We start from the raw sequence: 16,512 nt of genomic DNA, 5'->3' as shown, positions 1-16,512 counted from the left end.
ATTTTCAAAGCGCTTTCACTCGGGTGCCTCCTCTCCCTGTGCCTCCCAACCAGTTGGCGTGGCCAGAAGCCCACCAACCCCCATTTCCTAGAAGAGAAAAGTGAAGCTCAGCCCAAGGAAACGACACGAGAAGGTTGAAAAGATGGCCCTGGTAGCAATGCTCCCATTCTAAGAAAAGGCCTCAGGGACTACCCACCGCTTCCTACCCGGGTTCAGAACCTTGTAGCCCCAGAAAACTGCAAGTACGTATACAATCCTAAATAGATGCTCGCCGCCGGGTCCTAAATACGCTCGCTTTGCCGACTTCGGGCTGCACTCGCCGGCAGCAGAGCGATTTCATCACAAGGTAAATCCAGTCCGCCGCAGCCCCCTGGACGAACCGAGGGCCCGCAGCGACCCGCAGGACCAGGGGAACCCGGCGGCCGGCGTCGGCCGCCGCTGCTGCCGCTACCTGTACGCCGTGCACGATGTACACCTTTTCCGCCTCGCTTAGCGCCACGGACGCCATGCTGCCGAGCCGCCCCGCGCGCCGCACGTCATCCGCCCGCGTCGCCCCCGCGCCGGCCACGCCCCCCGCGCCCGTGCGCCATAAGCCTGCGCGGCGGCCGCTCCTGCAGCCGCCGCCGACACCAGCGCCGGGAGCTCGATGGGCTTCTCCTGCGCGCCGCCCTGTGTCTGGCCAAGTCCAGGGAGCCGCGGTGCCTCGTGCCGGGGAGCCATCTCTGCAGCCCGAGGCCGGGTCCGGGGTCGGGCGCTGCAGAGGGAGGCGGCGGCGGCGGCGGCGGGAGCCCCACCGGGAGCCTGGGACTGGGGAACTGCCTCCGGCTTCACGGTCAGTTGGGTGGGGAAACGGGTTGGGTGAAAAAAACTGGGGTGAGACGAGAGGTGCGGGCCGGGGCTGGGGCCGGGGCCAGCGCGCTAGCAGTGGGACAGGCTTGCGGCGGTTTACTGAGTGCTGGAGTTGAAACAGCAGGTCGTGTATGTGTAAATGTGTTCGTGAGTGAGAGAGAGAGAGACTGACCCCGAGTGAGGGGAGGTAGACGTTGTGATTGACCTGGGGGGCTGTCTCCTCGCTCCTCTCCTGACTCCCTTTCTTTAATTTCCTTGGTTCCTAGTTTGGTAGAAAAGAAAGAGGCGATGAAGCCCTCTTTAGGTCGTTCTCAGTGGGAAGGGTCCGGGCGAGGAGTCAGTGCCCACTAGTCCCGAGGCGTCCTCGCTCCACCCTAGGGATTCCCCCTACCCCTCACCCCGGCTGTTTCTTTGGGGCTGACTGACCGAACGCTGACCCAGAACCTTACCGAATCCCGTTGCCCCCGGTGGTTGCCGGAGCATTGTATCAAAGAGAGCAGCGGGAGGGGGGGCGGTGGTCTTGGTAGCCGGCGCTGCCGAGGGGCGCAGTGCTCAGGCGTCCCCAGCACTTCCCAGCCGTGGCTGGAAGCCCCGGCTTGATGGGGTGATGGCTGGGAGCTGTGAACAGGTACCCGAAAAAATGCCATTCCGGGTCGTGGCTGAGTAGGAATATGGGCCTTGACTATCCAGAAAGGATACCTGCAAGGTGAATGTGGGGGTCACTGAAGGAGCCCATTAAGGCGGGGCTGACAGGGCAGGAAACAAATTTTAAAGGGACCATGTGGATAAATGGGGAAAAGTTAACCCAAAGTGACTGAAACAAAGAAGGAATCTGATGACTTTTTCAAGTGTCCCATTTTTGAGGAACCTCCTGTTCTCAAAAGTGAAAGCAACCTTTGACAGCTTCAGCATCCAAAGAACGTTTGGAGTTTCATCGATAGTAGCTTCAATAAGTTTCACGGAAAACTATTGGGAGTTTTCTATAGTTGGGCTTTGTGCGAGCTTTGGAACGCTAGGACAAGTGGAACACAACTTCTGCCCAGAAAAGCACCCTGGCAGAGGGGAATGCTGCGGGGCCAACATAACCACAGAACATGGTAGTAAGAGCTGTGATAGTGGCACCAGTGAGGACAGTGGGCTGAGGAGGGTATGGAAAGGAAATACCTGCCCACATCCGTAAGCACTAAACTGGTGAGCTCTAAAACAGATTATCACTTCTTGGTAGACTGGACATTAGTTGTTTCTGATATCTCTACATAGTTCTCTACAAGTGCACCTACAGGGAAGAAGTCTTGCAATGTTGGACTTTGCTCTCCAGGGAAACTAGGAGAGCTGAGACTGGAAGGGTTTCCTCCCTAATGAAAGCACAGGTGCCCCACCTGTTGTGGCAAGATGCCTTTGTGTGAGGTTAGATGCCGGGATTCTATGTGAGGACCTTTATGATGAGATAACAAGGGACTGCTGATGTTAGAAGTAGTAGTACTTTGTGCTAGAGATTGCTCGGAAAGGAGAGATCTGGGATGTAGAATTTTATTAGCTAGGGTATCTAAGAGGATTGATTATTTTTAAAGTGGCAGTGAATAGATCAGAAACGACACAGAAAGTATGAGTTTGGATACCATGGAATCATCTTTATATAAAAATCTTTCAAAGTGTCTTTAAAAATATAGAGCATTCATTTGAACTGTTACCCTGATAATTGACTAAAGATTCCTTGGGGGAGAAGGGTTGGCAGTATTTGCTAAATAATATTATGAACAGTGTCTGACATGTTAGACTAAGTAGGTATGAGGTGTAAACAGTAGAGTGCTCACTTTAAATTCTCTGCTAAAACAATGACACCTTCACTAATTGTTCTACTTTAATGCTGCCAGAACACTTTTTAAAAATCCTGTTTGTTGTGATAATGCATTCAACATTTCAAAACCCCGTAAATTCAGAGTTCTTTTTTGGTTTATTGAAGCAATTCAAATATTGTGTATTTGCTAGAAAATCAAGAAGGCAAGGATGGCACAGTATTCTACTAACCAACTTGTTTTCCTGTCACTGTCAGATTCCTTGGAGGGCATACTGTTTTGTAGGTTTGTCTTTTCTAAATCTCTGCACTCTTAATAGCTTTATCTAACACTGACTTAGTGCTTCCTGTGTGCCAAGCACTGTTCTAAAGCACTTTACAAATTGATTAACTAACTTGGCCCTTACAGTAGCCCTCTGAGGCAAGTATTATTCCTGTTTCACAGAATGGGAAACTGAGGTGCAGAGAGGTTAATTATGTAACTAGTTAAAGTGGTAGAGCCAGGGTTTGAGACCTGACCTAGCTCCCATTCCTGACCATCCCCTTAGGCAGGTGTCCCTGTCCCTCTCCCCCTTCCATTTCATTCACCAGAGTGTTTGGTAAAGGAGGCCTCTGTTAAGGAATTGGTAATGCCCTGTAAGCTATAGTTGGTTTTAATTCCAAAAGCAAGGAGTCTGTTCAAGCGTAAATCCCCATCCCCTGAATCCCTTTTCTGGAGGAAAGTTGAACGTGGTGTCTATGGGAAGCTCCTGTGTCTGTTTTAGATAAGGGAAAAGGTCACATGCGGGCCAAGTGGAGCTTAACTCAAAGTAGCTGAGAGCCCTCAACAGCAGTATCCGTTGGGTCTGGTACAGAGGGTTGAGGTAGGCGTGGAGACCCAAACTCCAATCACATGCTCACGCCGTTTGAGGAGCTCTTCAAACAATCAGGAAGTAATTGTTTGCATCTGTGAATGCCTCGTGTTCTCATGGGCCTGAGGAGGTAAACTGAAAACACACACTTGCCTAAAAGGACTTTAGGATTTATTATAACTGGGGAGCCCAGGCTCTTGAACTAGCATGTGGACTAGACAATAAAATGCTTGACTGAGACACATGGTGATTAGAAGAGAGGCCGGCCTATAATAAGGTGCTAATTGTGCAGGCCAGGCATCAAGGGCAACTGGTAAAGAGCTGCTGCTAGCCACTGGCAGGTAACAATAACATTACAGAGATGGAGTAAATCTGTCCCACCTAGCCTTGGTTAATTAAAGCAATAAAAGTCAGTTACGGAAGAGCTTGGGGCAGTGCTGAGTGTGTGGTGCTAAAGTTGCAGAGAGCTCTTAAAAGCCCAGCAAGGGACCATTTTATTACTAGTGTTAAAGAGAGGTAGCCAACTTTTAGGCCTTCCCGTCTGCATTCTCACAACTAGCCCAGCACCCCGGAAAAGCAAATGTGAGCTACTCTTTTCCCTATAGATCTATTTCCTTTAAACACTTTGCATTTGTCCTTCCTGTGTTTTGTCTTAAGGAATACTGGGTATTAATAACCTGTCATAGTCAGGCCAGCAAGTCTGTGTCTGTCTTGCTGTTGTAGAAATTACAACTTGTGATTTCAGTGATAGAAAAATTGATGAGGGGAGGGAAATAGCTCAGTGGTAGAGTGCATGCCCAGCATGTACAAGGTCCTGGGTTCAATTCCCAGTACCTCCACTGAAAAAGGAATAAAAAATGAAAAAAAAATTGCTAGGACAGCTTTAAAAAGGAAAAAAAGAAAAATTGATAGGAATACATGGGTAAAGCCTATTCTCACTTAGAGAAAGAGCCTTCATGTGTGTTTCATTTTGAGCGGGTGGCAGCTTCCTTAGGGCATTAAGGCATGTGTGAGAAAAGGGGGTCACATGTCCTGATTAGCAAATCTGGAAATATTTAAACACATATACACACCCTGATAGCCACAGAAAGTAACAGAAGCTGAAACAGAAATGAAAGAGTGCTGTCTGGATATTGAGGGGGGTAAAAAGAGGCCAGTGTTGCGCTACTTTGAGTTTCTTCCAGTTTTTGCATTTTTAAATCATTTGCCTTCCTCTTCAAAAATCAGATTTCCAGAGACAATTGGCCAGGTCATTCCTGACTCTCAACTGTGAAGGTGAGAAAGCTGCCTTGCGTGTCCCACCTAATTCAGTCATTCATCCAGGCAATGCCAGGAAACACCAGGAGAATGCCCAGAGTCTCTTCCAAACTGTAACATTCCTAGTATATAGAGACTTGCTGATTGAACTCTTTGGATTTTCTGGGCTACCTGAGACCTCTCCAGGGTCCTTGGGGATGGAATGCCTTTGGATAGGATTGATTTTTCACCTTAGAACAGTGGGCCTAATAGGATGAGTACAGTTCTGGCCTCAGTTCCATTGCAATTGGTTTTGACTTTGCTGTGTAGAAAGCATGCATTTTCAAGCCAAGAAATAGTAGCTGAGAATCTAGAAAGGCTGGTTAGGAAGATAATGATCTGTGGTGGAAAGACTATTGGGCATCTGTTCCAGTGATCTAGGCTTTGCCACTGACTTGCTTTGTGACTTTGAGCAAGTCAGTTAACCTTGCCAAGCCTCGTTTTACACCAAAATGACTGTCTTACCAGGTTGTAGAAGTCACACTAGATCTTGGATATGCAGACGTTTAAACATTGAAAAATAGTCATGTGTAAAAACTTTGGACTTGAAGATTTCTCTTTTTACTACTTTGTAATATTTGATGTAGTTTGACAGTGCTTTTTCCACTCTGCAAAACATTAAATGAAGGAACAAGAGAAGTTGTAATGACATGTCGTATTTCATTGAAAAAGCTGAACATGCTCAGGAAAATTGCTAACAGACAAGTTATTGGTGGGTTTCTTTTTGAACATTAACAAAGAATGGGGAAAGGACATTAAGTGATGCTTTCAACAATTAAAAGAAACTCAAGAAATTAATAAAGATGTTGAATTTGTTTCTGAGAACAGAAGAATCAGAATCTCAGCCCTGCAGGGCACCTTAGCAGTCAGCTCAGTCTTTCCTTTTGTTTTATTGATGAGGAAACTGAGGCCCAGGGAGAGTCTTGTCCCAAATCATGAGGTTAGTGAGCAGCAGGACAGGGCATAGAGTTCAGGCCTCTTGACACCAAGTTCAGTCTTCATTCTGTTTGGCACTAGCCTCCTACCTATCTCCAAACCCTCTCGCAGATCCCGGAGTGCACCTTGCCTGGCAGGCAGAAGCTGTGAACTTACAGAGCCTCGTTTCCTTGGGCCCAGGTTCCTCCCAAGGCTCTGCTCCTTGTATTGCCATTTACAGGGCTTGGGGTGAGTGGGGTGAGCAGAGACCTGAAAGTGAAATGTCTCCCCTCTTTGAAGCCTGGTACAGTTACAGCAACTGGTTCTCTTTTCCCCTTCTCTGGCTCCTCTTTCAGATCCCTCCAAGTGCTTTTGCTCTTAGTCCCTAAAAAAGCTAAGCTCTTGCCTGGGTGATGTCACAGTGGCTGCATGTCTGCACATGGCACAATGTGGGGCCAGGTGCCATTTTCAGCACCTTCAGGTGGGCCCCTTTGCTGGTTGGTCACTGCCTAGCATGGGTGGGCTTTCCCTCAGAAAAAGCAGCGTGCTGGGACTTGGCCCTACAGGAAGTGTTCCCCCACAAAAGCAGATTTTAAGGACTCAATCGTAGGGTGACTCTCCTGTCTGAAGCTTCACAGCCCTCCTACTTCTTGAGTTAAGGCAGGATCAGCCTTCTGAATGTTGGCTGGTGTTCGGCCAGGGCCCCACCTTCGAGCACAAAATGCTTCAGTTTCAGTCTGTGGCCTGTGAAGACCGCTGCATGTGGTTCACCCAATAGTGCCATCTCTGCGTGACCATGTGTGGGCAAGAGATCGCAGCTGTAAGTAACCTGAGGTCACTAGTGGAGCCATCAGCACCCCTCCCCCTTTGGTTTCTAGTTAATGGGCAAAGTTAATGATTGCAGAGAGTAGTTCAAAGTAGGCTCTGGAATGAGAGCAGGCTTGGGAATGTATCCTGTCTCTACTGCTTCCTGGAAGTATGAACACAGGCTAATCTTTCCATGCCTCAGTTTCCTCACCCCTAAAAGGGGGTGGGAAAGTCAGGGCTTATCCTACAAGATAGAGTAGTTGTGAGCATCAGACTGGATGAGGTGTGTCTAGTGTACAGCCTGCATAGTAGACCTTCAGTAAGAGTCAGGGGCCCGTTCCACATTCCACATGCCTTGCATACCCAGTAAAAATGCCCATCTTGGAACCTACCCCGACAGGCCAGAGGCAGTTCAGTGTCAAGTGAGATCATGCACCTGACTACAAAGGGGTCCTCATACTATGAGAGTATCACATTCGTTGACAAATACTAATTGGGTAGCTAGATCAATGATATATTGTTGCCTTTGTAATGATTTTCCTGCTGGGTTGCAGACTCCTTGGAAGGAGGAGTTAGTGCAGGGAGATGACAGCATAAGCAACTAGCAGATACCATCCGTTACACCTAGAAGGAAGATTAGCCGCCTCTAACCATTTTATGGACAATCAGTTGACTCCTTGAGCTTCATTTCTTTACCCATCTGTAGAACAGGCTGGCTCAGAGTTTAGAAGTCAGCTCATCCCGTCCCGATAATCTCTTTCCAAAAGGCTGTGTTTCTGAAGACCACAGTGAGTGAGGTAGCCTCGTGGATGTCCTGCTCCATTAAAGAGACAGCAGCCAAAACTAAAATGGCTCACAGGAGAAAGAATGCCCTTTTTTAAATAAATAAAGAAAGAGTGGGCATTATAGGCTCCTGGGAGTGGAAGGAAAGCCTGCTTGGAGTCCATTTCTCAGTTTTTTAAAGAAAACTCACAAAGTGTAGAGAGCTAGTCTTTTCCATTCACTTTAGAGATGGAGACATTAAAGCTAAATTGAAGTGACTTCTCAGGTCCATGAAATGTGTGAGAGAGAGTAGGAAGGAAGCAGAACTCGTGTTTCCTGCTTGGTCATTCCTCCTCTCCCCTTGTTGCAAAAAAAAAAAAAAAAAAAAAGAGAGAGAGAGAGAAAGAAATAGCAGTCATGTGCTGTACTCAGAATGTGGTCTCTGGTGGCAGGCAGAGCTGGTTTTGAATCCTGGCTTTTTCTGATCTGGAGAATATTATTAAAAGCCTCTGCACCTCACTCTTTCCATCTCTACAATGAATAATAAAAGCTACTAAGCTAGGTTGTATGAATTAAGATGAGCTGTTTTGTGTACATCCTCGATTATAATGAGCGGGCAGTTAATGTTGGTGGCCACCTCCATTCCTGTAGCATGTTGTAAACAAAATCTCAGAGGGACTTTGATTTCCCCATCTGTAAGACAGGAGTTTGATTAAAATCTATTAGATGGTCTTTCAGTTTCCTTCTCACTCTAAAATTCTGACTCAGAAAGTGATTTTTTTTTAACTGGTTAATACTATGCGTGGTCATGTTTTCATTTTTTTTCTCATTGTTGCAACGAATGATAAAGCACACCCATAAGAAAATGAGTGTGTTATCCAAACAAGTGGCAGTTTGTATTAATCCTCAACATTGTTAACATGCATTATGTTATCCTATATGTGGGTTTTTTTTTTTTTTTAATCTAGAAAGCTGGGAGGTGGTAAACTAGCCAGTTGTAGTACTGTACTACTGTAATAGTCAGTTGTAGGAAGTGAGGAAATGTTAGCCTCCATGAGCGGTCCAAATCCCAAACTTTTTTCTGAAATGAAGATTCATTATTAGGAGTCTGAATTTGTACATGAGTAGATTTTATACGAAACTGGCCGGTTATGAGGCAAGAAGGCAAATTTAGCTTACTGACCACTTCCTGGTTCCTCAGTGAATTTTAATGTGAATAGGGTTAGATTGGGGTGGGGGAGGGGCTTTTTTTTTTTTTCACGTTTTTTGTTGAAGGTTAAGTATGACAGGGGCAGGAGGCAGGCAGAGGGAGACAGACAGACCCTCCTGTAGAGGGAGAAACTATGTATACTTGTTGATAAAGATCTATGGAACAGACTGACATACTCTGCCTGTCTAGACACCTTCCCTGCCTGGCAGGGTGCGATGCAGAAGATAAGATAAGGCATCTTTTTTTTATACCACACCCTTACCTTTTGGAAGAAGTTTAGTGACTCATTCTGGAATTTTATGAAACATTTCAAACATAGTTATTCATGGCTTCATTCTGTTTTTCTGAGAATCATCTAAAAATGGGTATAAAATTTACAACCCTTTTAGGTCCCTACACAAATTAAATTCAGAGAATTATGGCTCAGATAATTTCATTTTCTACTTGATCAGATTCATTTCTGAAGCTTCCAGGGCATGGACCATTCATTCATCTTTGAAGTTGCAGGGCTGGCTGTTGAATACTTTTGTACTCTAAGTCCATTACTCTAAAACGTGAGAAGCCCTAAAAGAGGCAAGCACCATATTTTTAAGACAGTAGGGTTTAAACCAGAGGAGTTTACTGATATATTCATTAGGATGAATTTCATTTGAGACTTATGATAGAAATATCAGAGAAGATGTGAGACTACTAGACCAGCCCCTCAACAGCAATGCAGCATAATACTAGATTTACTAACATTTTAAATATTCACTAGAAACAAATTTTTACCTAAGTCTTTTATTTTTTGTATATATAAATTTTTTTTTCTTTTCTTTTTTCACTGAAGTATAGTCAGTTTACAATGTTGTGTCAGTTTCTGATGTACCGAGTAATGCTTCAGTCATACATGGACATATCTATTTGTTTTCATATTCTTTTTCACCATAGGTTACTGCAAGATATTGAATACAGTTCCCTGTACTATACAGTATGAACTTGTTGTTTATTTTATATATATTAGTTACTATCTCCAAATCGCAAACTCCCAATTTATCCTTTCCCACCCTTTTTTCCCCCTGGTAACCATAAGTTTGTTTTCTGTGTCTGCGGGTCTGTTTCTTCTGTATAAATAAGTCTATTTGTCTTATTTTCAAGATTCCACATGTAAGTAATATCATATGATATTTTCTTTCTCTTTCTGGCTCATTTCACTTAGAATGATGATCTCCATATCCATCCTTGTTGCTGCAAATGGCATTTTATTTTTTATGTGTGAGTAGTATTCCATTGTATAAATATACCACAACTTCTTTATCCAGTCATCTGTCAATGGACATTTAGGTTGTTTCCATGTCTTGGCTATTGTAAATAGTGCTGCTGTGAACATTGGGGTGCATGTATCTTTTTGAATTAGAGTTCCCTCTGGATATATGCCCAGGAGTGGGACTGTTGGATCATATGGTACTCTATTGTTAGTCTTTTGAGGAATCCCCATACTGTTTCCCGTAACAGCTGTGCCAAACTACATTCCTACCAAGAGTGTGGGAGGGTTCCCTTTCTGCACACCCTCTCCAGCATTTATCACTTGTGGACTTTTGAATGGTGGCCACTGTGACTGGTGTGAGGTCATACCTTATTGTAATTGTGATTTGCGTTTCTCTGATAATTAGCAATATTGAGCATTTTGTCATGTGCCAATTGGCCATTTGTATGTCTTCCTTGGAGAATTGCTTGTTAGGTCTTTTGCCCATTTGTGGATTGGGTTGTTTGTTTTTTTCTTTATTAAGTTGTATGAGCTGTTTATATATTCTAGGGATTAAGCCCTTGTCAGTCTCATCTTTCACAAATATTTTCTCCCATTCTGTCTTTTTGGTTTGCTTGTGGTTTGCTGTGCAAAAGCTTATAAGTTTATTTAGGTTCCATTTGTTTATTTTTGCTTTTATTTCTATTGCCTGGGTAGACTGCCCTAGGAGAATATTGCTAAAATTTATGTCAGAGAATATTTTGCCTGTGTTTTCTTCTAAGAGGTTTATAGTGTCTTGTCTTATATTTCAGTCTTTAAGCCATTTTGATTTTATTTTTGTGTATGCTATGAGGGAGTATTCTAACCATTGATTTACGTGCAGCTGTCCAGTTATCCCAACCCCATTTGCTGAAGAGACTGTCTTTACTCCATTGTATGTTCTTGTCTCCTTTGTCAAAGATTAATTGACCAAAAGTGTGTGGGTTTATTTCTGGGCTCTCTGTTCTGTTCCATTGATCCATATGTCTGTTTTTGTACCGATACTATGGTGTTTTGATTACTGTAGCTCTGCAGTATTGTCTGAAGTCTGGGAGGGTTATTCTTCCAACTTCATTCTTTTTCTTCAGTATATTGCTTTGGCAATTCTGGGTCTTTTGTGATTCTATGTAAATTTTAGGATTATTTGTTCTAGTTCTGTGAAAAATGTTCTGGGTAATTTGATAGGGATCCCATCAAATCTGTAGATTGCTTTGGGTAGCATGGCCACTTTAACAATTTTAATTCTTTAATCCAAGAGCATGGGATATCTTCCCATTTCTTTAAGTCATCTTTAATTTCCTTAGTCAGTGTTTTGTAGTTCTCCATGTATGTCTTTCACTTCCTTGGTCAAGGTTTATTCCTAAGTATTTTGGTTTTTTTGATGCAATTTTAAAAGGAATTACTTCGTTTCATTTTGTTTCTTTTCTTTTCTTTTCTTTTCTTTTCTTTTCTTTTCTTTTCTTTCTTTCCTCCTTTCCTTCTTTCCTTCTTTTTTTTTTTTAGAACAAACAATTCCAAAATTTATATGGAACCATAAAAGACCCCAAATTGCCAAAGCAATCTTTTGTAGGTCTTTTTTTTTCTCTTTCTTCTTTTAATTCTCTTTTCTTATGGCTTGACTAGAGAAGTTCCTTTCACATTTGTTGTAAAGCTCGTTTGGTGGTGCTGAATTCTTTTAGCTTTTGTTTATCTGTGAAGCTTCTGATTTCTCCATGAAATCTGAAGGAGAGCCTTGTTGGATAGAGTATTTGTGGTTGTGAGTTTTCCCCTTTCATCACTTTAAATAGACCGTGCCACTCCCTTCTGGCCTATAGAGTTTCTGCTGAAAAATCAGCTGATAACATACAAGTGAACTCCCAAAAGGTCATTTGTTGCTTTTCTCTTGCTAAATTTAATATTTTCTCCTCATCCTTAATTTTTGTCAATTTGATTACTGTGTGCTTTGGTGTGTTCCTCTTTGGGCTGATCCTGTGTGGAACTCTCTGCACTTCCTGGACCTGGGTGCCTGTTTCCTTTCTCAAGTTGGGGAAGTTTTCAGTTATTAAAGGGGATTGTTTCTTTACTTTCCTTTTCTGATATTTCATTGTTAGTGTAAAGAAATGCAGTTGATTTCTGTATGTTAATCTTGTATCCTGATACCTTGCCAAATTTTTTTATCAGCTCTAGTAGTTAGTAATGGAGTGTTTAGAGTTTTCTATATATAGTATCATGTCATCCACATGTAATGACAGTTTTACCTCTTCTCTTTCAATTAGGATCTCTTTTATTTCTTTCTGTTGTCTAATTGCTATGGCCAGGACTTCCAAAACTATATTGAATAGAAGTGATGAGAGTGGGCATCCTTGTCTTGTTCCAGGTTTTAGTAGGAAAGCTTTTAATTTTTCACAGTTGAATATTATGCTGGCTGTAGGTTTGTCATAAATAGCTTTTATTATGTTGAGTATGTTCCCTCTATACCCACTTTGGTTAGAGTTTTTATCATAAATGGGTGTCACATTAAATCTGTAGATCGAATTTTATCAAATGCTTTTTTTGCATCTATTGGGATGATCATGTGATCTTGTTCTTGTTGATGTGGTGGATCACACTGATTGATTTGCTTATGTTGAACCATCTTCGTGTCCCTGGGATGAACCCAATTTGATCATACTGTATAATCTTTTTTATGTGCTGTTGGATTCTCTTTGCTAACATTTTGTTGAGGATTTTTGCATCTATATTCATCATTGCTATTGGCCTATAGTTTTCTTTTTTTGGTAGTGTCTTTGGCTTTGGTATCAGGGTGATGGTGGCCTCATAGAACGAGTTTGGGAGTGTTCCCTCTTCAGTATTTTGGAAGAGTTTGAGAAGGATCTGTATGAGCTCTTCTTTTTATGTTTGATAGAATTCCTCAGTGAAGCCATCTGGGCCTGCGCTTTTGTTTGTAGGGAGATTTTTTATTGCTGATTCTATTTCACTTCTAGTGATTGGTCTGTTCAGATGATCTCTTCTTGATTCAGTTTTGGTGGACCATATGCTTCTAGAAACTTGTTCGTTTCTTCTAAGTTGTCCAATTTATTGCCATATAGTTGTTTAAAAAGTCTCTTTCTTAAGAGTTTCTGCTGTCTTGCTGATGTTAATGATACCTGCTAAAAAGTTGATGAAATTGAATTTCAACTACTATATAGTTCCTACTAGTAGGGATCCAGAAAATTTAAATTTAATCCTTTCTTTTCTTTTTTTTTTTTCCTTCCTCCCTCCCTCCCTTCTTACCTTACTTCCCTCCTTTCTTCCTCCCTCTCTAAACCAAGGGAAAATAATTGCACCTGATTTTGAGTTTGTTACACTAGTCTCCATGCACATATTTCATTCTGGCTTTAATGGTTGGGTTCGTTGCCCTTTGTTAATACTACTTTAATCTATACAGTCCCAAGATATATTTGTATGCTGTGCATGAATGCATGCATGAGTGGGTGCAATGTTTTAGCAAAGTAATCTTCGCAAAGCCCTTTGACATGCTTCTAAGGATTTGGTAGCTGAACTTCTCTGTGCCTTCAGTATAGGAGCTTGTCTCATGAAAGCAGGTGAAGTCGGCAATCTGAGAGGATCTGGGGTTCTTGGGACATTTGCTGGATTGAGAACAGTGGGATTTGTGGGCTCTAATACATCCCATACTGAACTTTTATGTAACAGTGATGGATTTGTAAGGATTTGCCCCTCACTCTACAGGCACTGTAGCTGGATTCTGCCTGTCACTAATTGTCACCACTTGGCCAGGCCAGGAGTCTAGCCTGGCCAACTACCCACTGATGGGCCATAGTGGGATAGGGCCTGTGAGCTTGGCCTTAGTATCACCATTTTTAAACCCTCTGAACAGCCCAGCCATGAGTAGACAGCATTGGAATTGGGCCATAAGTGGTGTACTGCAAGGCCGATCTAGAGCCCCAGTCCTTGGGGCACACAGGGCCGTAGGCTGCACTTGACGAAATACATTTGTCTGCCTGTCTGGATTAGTGGAGGGGCACACTTGTGGTTGGGCATAATGAAGTGCATATATTATAGATGCATCTGGAGGCAATTCTCTGGACCAGAAGCAGTGAGGTGTTTTGTAAATTAGCACTAATTTCAATCATTTCTTGGCTTTTGCTTCTGAAACTCTCAGAGGGAAGACTAGATGATTTCCTTAGACTTATTGCATGCTGCCCCCAGCTGAGCTCAGATTGTCATTCTGGACACCATGTCTGCCTTATCATTAGGATTGCCAACTCTAGGGAGCTCCAAAATGCCTCTGATGCTGTGAATCTCTCATATAGCTTTCATAGCCCCAGGGCTTAGCCCTTGCACCTTTCTGGCCCTCATTGCACTCCTGTGTTGGCAGGAAGAAATAGTTAGTTTGGATGTAGATTACTAACGTATGGAAAAGCCATCTCTTTTTAATGCTATAAAACCCTTGTCCGAAAAAGTACAATGTACTCATTTTATTGCATTTCACAGATACTGTGTTTTTGACAAATTGAAGGTTTGTGGTAACCTTGCATTGAGTAAAGTCTGTCAGTGCCATTTTTCCAGTAGCATTTGCTCACTTCCTGTCTGTGTCATATTTTGGTAATTCTTGCAATATTTCAGGCTTCTTCATTATTATATTTTCTATAGTAATCTGTGATGAGTGATCTTTTTTTTTTGTCCAATTAAACCCCAGTTTTAATAATTACAAGATTATTTTTTGACCACGTGTCAAAGAATTTTATTTGGGGTACACCCTAGTTTCTGTGCTGCCGTTGTCTGTCTGTCAGTGTTTAGACCCAAATACAGCATGTGATGAGTGATCTTTGATGTTACTGCTGTGCCTCCCTTGAAGGCTGAGATGTTGGTTAGCGTTTTTTAGAGGTAATGTATTTTCATCAAGTATGTACATTGGGGGTTTTTTTTAGGCATAATAGTATTGTATACTTAATAGACTACAGTATAATGTAAATATCGCTTTTGTATGCACTGGGAAACCAAAAAATTTGTGTGACTCGTTTTATTACAATGTTCTGTTTATTACATATGGTCTGGAGCCAGACGTGCAGTATCTTCCAGGTGTAGCTGTAATTAAGCTTGCAGAATGGTCATTGTTGATGATCTTTCTTTGGAGAACTGGTAGCCACTTACAAGAACAGAAAACCTAGTCCCAGCAAACCAGAACTCAGGCCTGTTGCCTTAGTGCCTCCCTGGGCTTGCTGGCCTCTGGTCTCAGAGCCCTGTCGTTTGTGTTGCCTGTCGCTGCCAGAGTGGCCTTGCTATAACATGGATATGACCCTCTCCCAACTCTCCTCGGGAACTTAAATGGCTCACCAGCACCTCCAGGGTAAATTCCTAACTCGTGAAATCCTGGCCTTCTAAGGCAGAACCTTCTCCCTACCTTTAAAGCTTCATTTTCACTTATACTTCCCCCATTCCCAAGAAAGCCCACATACGTACATGCTCATGCACACAGCCCTGGACAGCGAGCCCCCACCCCACCACCACCCCCTGCACCACCTCTCTCCCTGCCAGGTCCACCCACCCCCTTGCCTTTGAGCAGTACACTTCCCTTGGCTACACGCGCCGCTCACATCCTACCCCTCAGAAGTCCTTGCCCTGAAAAATTCTGTTTGTCTCAATTCTGAGTTGTGTAGGAGCTTGGGTTCTCTTTTTTGCCAGGAGTACTGTTTGCCCCTCTGTTATGCTGTTTATTAGCCACCTACGTGTTAGTATTATCGTGGTGTGTGTCTGGTTTATGTATCCATTCACTCAAGAACTATTGGTCTGAGCACACACTCATGCCAGTTACAAAGCTAAACAAAATGGGACTTGCAGGTTAGTAGAAAAAAAGCAATTAAGATCTGTCTTACCAGATTGGGAGCTGGGAGAGGGAAGGGCAGGGCCTGACCAGGGTAGTGCATATATACGCACGCACGCGCACACACACACGTTATCGTCCTCTTGATCCCTGGGTGTGAGTGCCCTGCGCTTTCGTTGCATTCAGTAACTGCTCTGTGCATGTTTGAGTTGAATTGGAGAGGAGACTTGAGAAGGCAAACAGGGCAGGGGCATGGGGTGCAGTGGGCTGGGAGGGGAACTGGACGAGGCCACCCCTCTGAGGGTGTGAGTTGGCTGGCAGGAGTGGTACTGACGCTTCTGCGACCCACCAGCCTCCCAGTGGGCCTCCCCAGAGGCTGAGCAGCCAGTTCTGCCTGACTCCTCTCAAGCATCGCCTCAGGTCAGGAGTGAGTCCTGGGCAAAGAGCCTCCCTCTCAAGGATTGGAATTGCCCTAGCTGGAAAAGGCAAAGAGGTCATTATCTGCCTTTTCTGTTGTTGTCACTAGGGGCAGAGTGAAGAGGGTGGATACAGTTTGTTTCAAGGTGGGTTTTCCCATATTTCTGAGCTTTTCAGTTGGCTCATTTAAGGAACAGATCCTTATTAGAAAGCTACTTCCATTGCTTTTGTGGGGGCTGGGGGTTAAGTATACTTTTTATAGCAGCATGCCTTCCTTGGTTTTGGTTGAACTGTTTGAAACTCTATGAAGTGTGGGTTGGAGCATGCTCTTCCCTTGTCTGGGTCCTTTCCCAGAGCACAGGCTCTCACCCACCAATGAGGGGCAGTGGGAAAACACTCCTCTGTCCACTCTTTGGTTTCACATTGTCTGAAGGTGGAACATCTGGTTACTAGAGGAAGAGTCACAGTCCATCTACTTTGTGGTCCTATTTGGGGCGCCCTCCGCCATGTGGAATATGACCACAGCCCTAAAAGTAAGCAAAC

General features: G+C 43.6%; 2 protein-coding genes across 8 annotated transcripts in view; one reads left to right on the top strand and one right to left on the bottom strand.

Moving 5' to 3' along the window:
* Positions 1–556, bottom strand: part of EXOSC7 (exosome component 7) — a 30,857-nt gene extending 30,301 nt beyond the window's left edge. For all 3 annotated transcript variants that reach the window (XM_015236219.3, XM_072941114.1, XM_072941115.1), the window contains exon 1: positions 452–556. In XM_015236219.3, the coding sequence (XP_015091705.2) occupies positions 452–508 (57 nt within the window). In that variant the 5' untranslated portion in view covers positions 509–556. The remainder of the gene's footprint in view (positions 1–451) is intronic.
* A 30-nt stretch (positions 557–586) lies between these two features.
* ZDHHC3 (zDHHC palmitoyltransferase 3) overlaps positions 587–16,512 on the top strand; it is a 60,424-nt gene continuing 44,498 nt past the window's right edge. For 4 of the 5 annotated variants that reach the window (XM_031686696.2, XM_031686694.2, XM_006200709.3 and 1 more), the window contains exon 1: positions 587–832. The gene's annotated coding sequence lies outside the window, so the exon portion shown is untranslated. Of the gene's footprint in view, positions 833–6,187; positions 6,527–16,512 lie in introns of those variants that run through there. The other variant, XM_072941109.1, reaches the window with a different exon arrangement.

This window comes from Vicugna pacos, chromosome 17, assembly GCF_048564905.1.
Source record: "Vicugna pacos chromosome 17, VicPac4, whole genome shotgun sequence".
In the NCBI taxonomy this organism is placed as follows: Eukaryota; Metazoa; Chordata; class Mammalia; order Artiodactyla; family Camelidae; genus Vicugna; species Vicugna pacos.
The sequence above is the reverse complement of the archived record's forward strand: the minus strand, read 5'-3'. Positions and strand labels throughout refer to the sequence as shown.